We start from the raw sequence: 3,072 nt of genomic DNA on the forward strand, positions 1-3,072 counted from the left end.
TTGAACACAAGCTGAAAATAATTTTACAGCTTATACACTACCTTTAAAACATTCATTTTTAAAATGTAATTCAAATTTACAAATTCTAAAAACACAGCACAGGAACCACTTGCAAATAAATTTTATCACTGATACTAAATCAGTGTGTTAAGAAGTAGAGCCACTAGAAAGGGCAATAAACTGGCTTGAGATTCAAGTATCCTACAATCAAAAAGTGTTCCCTCTTAACTCTGAGAAAATTAGCTTGGGATTCCTGCTCTAATGGTCAAGGTTTAGAGTAAGAGATTGTCCCAGAGTTATCTTGTTGCTTTCAAATAGAGAACTATAATAACAAAGGGCTTTCTTGGTGGCTTGGTTGGTAAAGAAACCGCCTGCAATGCAGGAGACCCAGGTTCATTTCCTGGGTCAGGAAGATCCCCTGGAGAAGAGAATGGCAACCCATTACAGTATTCTTGCCTGGGGAATCCCATGGATAGAGGAGTCTGGTGAGCTACAGGCAGTGGGGTCACAAAGAGTCGGACACAACTGAGCAACTAATACTTTAATAACAAAGAATATGATTCTTAAAACAGGAGCTCTTGGAAACACTGTATTAACAAATATCTATTGTATTATCCCTAGAGTGCTGTTGGAGAAAGGATATCCACAATATGGGAAGAACCAATGATTCCGTGTTGAGAGAATTTGTTCTGACTGGGCTTTCTGCTCACCCAGAGCTCCAGACAGTTTTCTTTGTCCTAGTTCTGTGTATGTACCTGATGATCCTGCTGGGAAATGGAGTCCTTATCTCTGTAATCATCTGTTATTCTCATTTGCACACTCCCATGTATTTCTTCCTCTGTAATCTTTCCTTCCTGGACATTTGCTATACAAGCTCCTCTGTTCCATTAATTCTTGACAGTTTTCTTACAGTAAGGAAAAGGGTTTCCTTCTCTGGATGCATGGTGCAAATGTTTCTCTCTTTTGCCATGGGAGCCACAGAGTGTGTACTTCTAGGCATGATGGCACTTGACCGCTATGTGGCCATCTGCTACCCACTGAGATACTCTGTCATCATGAGACAAGGTGCTTACATACCCATGGCAGCTGGATCCTGGGCTGCAGGTATTGTTGACTCAGTGGTGCAGACATCTCTTGCAATGCAATTACCATTCTGTGCTGACAATGTAATCAACCATTTCGTTTGTGAAATTCTGGCTATCCTAAAATTAGCCTGTGCTGATATTTCAATTAATGTGATCAGCATGGCAGGGTCAAATCTGATTGTTCTAGTTATTCCATTGCTAGTAATTTCCATCTCTTACATTTTCATTGTTGCCACTATTCTAAGAATTCCTTCCACTGAAGGAAAACGTAAGGCCTTCTCCACCTGCTCAGCCCATCTTACAGTAGTGATTGTATTCTTTGTAACAATCTTCTTCATGTATGCTAAGCCCAAATCTAAAAGCTCTGCTGGTACAGATAATCAAGACATCATTGAGGCCCTCATCTCTCTCCTCTATGGAGTGATGACCCCCATGCTCAATCCTCTCATCTATAGTCTGAGGAATAAGGATGTAAAGATTGCTGTGAGGAACTTGCTGGGTAGGAAAAACTTCTCTGATGGAATATGAATTATGATTTATACTATGTAACTCAGAATTCAAAGCTGCTGCAGACACAAAATTCAAATAGAGAGGATTACCATGAGAAAACAATTTCACAAAGTGTCATTCAAAACTATAAGATATTTTAAACAGTGCTACAAGATCACTGAACTGCAACTGTCGCTTCAGGCCATGTCTTTCTCCAGATATATGATGAGGAATGTGACGGCAGGATCATTCAGTTTCAGTTCAGTCACTGACTCTTTGCAACCCCATGGACTGCAGCAGACCCAGCTTCCCTGGCCATCACCAACTCCTGGAGCTTGCTCAAACTGATGTCCATTGAGTCAGTGATGCCATCCAACCATCTCATTCTTTGTCGTCCCCTTCTCCTCCTGCCTTCTATCTTTCCCAACATCAGGTTCTTTTCCAATGAGTCAGTTCTTCCCATCAGGTGGCCAAAGTATTGGAGTTTCAGCTTCATCATCAGTCCTTCCAATGAATATTCAAGACTGATTTCCTTTAGGATTGACTGGTTTGATCTCCTTGCAATCCAAGGGACTCTCAAAGTCTTCTCCAACACCACAGTTCAAAACCATCAATTCTTCAGCACTCAGCCTTCTTTATAGTCCAACTCTCACACCCATACATGACTACTGGAAAAACCATAGCTTTGACTAGACGGACCTTTGCTGGCAAAGTAATGTCTCTGCTTTTTAATATGCTGTCTAGGTTGGTCATAACTTTTCTTCCAAGGAGCAAGCATCCTTTAAGTTCATGGCTGCAGTTACCATCTACAGTGATTTTGGAGCTCCCCAAAATAAAGCTCACTGTTTCCACTGTTTCCCCATCTATTTGCCATGAGGTGATGGGACTGGATGCCATGATCTTCGTTTTTGAACAATGAGTTCTAAACCAGCCTTTTCTACTCTCCTCTTTCATCAAGAGGCTCTTTAGTACTTTGCTTTCTGCCTTAAGGAGGCAGGATCATATGATAGCTCTATTTTTACTTTTTAAAGGAACCTCCATACTGTTCTCCATAGTAGCTGCAACAATTTACAACAGTGTAGGAGGGTTTCCTTCTCTCCACATCCTCTCCAGCACTTGTTTGTTGATTTCTTGATGATAACCATTCTGACTGCTATGAGGTGATATTTAAATATAGTCTTGATTTGCATTTCTCTAATAATTAGCAATGTTGAACATCTTTTCATGTGCCTCTTGGCCATCTGTATGTCTTCTTTGGAGAAATGTTTATTTAGTTCTTCTGCCTATTTTGATTGGGTTGTTTGCTTTGATGATTAAACCATATGAGCTGTTTTTAAATTTTGAGACTAATACTTTGTCAGTCACATCATTTGCAAATATTTTCTCACATTGTGTGTGTTGCCTTTTAGTTTTGCTTCACAGTTTCCTTAGCTGACCAAAAGCTTTTGAGTTTAATTAGGTCCCACTCATTTTACTCTGAGAGACAGAACATATATTG

The 3,072-nt window shown here is 40.2% G+C and overlaps 1 protein-coding gene across 1 annotated transcript; it reads left to right on the forward strand.

Moving 5' to 3' along the window:
* The first annotated feature begins 650 nt into the window (after positions 1 to 650).
* LOC128052315 (olfactory receptor 13C8-like) lies at positions 651 to 1,613 on the forward strand. The gene has a single exon (XM_052644833.1). The coding sequence runs from the start codon at positions 651 to 653 to the stop codon at positions 1,611 to 1,613; it is 963 nt and encodes a 320-aa protein (XP_052500793.1).
* Positions 1,614 to 3,072: the final 1,459 nt, after the last annotated feature.

The sequence above is a fragment of the Budorcas taxicolor genome, chromosome 8 (genome assembly GCF_023091745.1).
Source record: "Budorcas taxicolor isolate Tak-1 chromosome 8, Takin1.1, whole genome shotgun sequence".
Lineage (NCBI taxonomy): Eukaryota > Metazoa > Chordata > Mammalia > Artiodactyla > Bovidae > Budorcas > Budorcas taxicolor.

Bases quoted from the DNA above. Each gene is read 5' to 3' on its own strand.
- LOC128052315 (XM_052644833.1), top strand. From the start codon at position 651: ATGGGAAGAACCAATGATTCCGTGTTGAGAGAATTTGTTCTGACTGGG.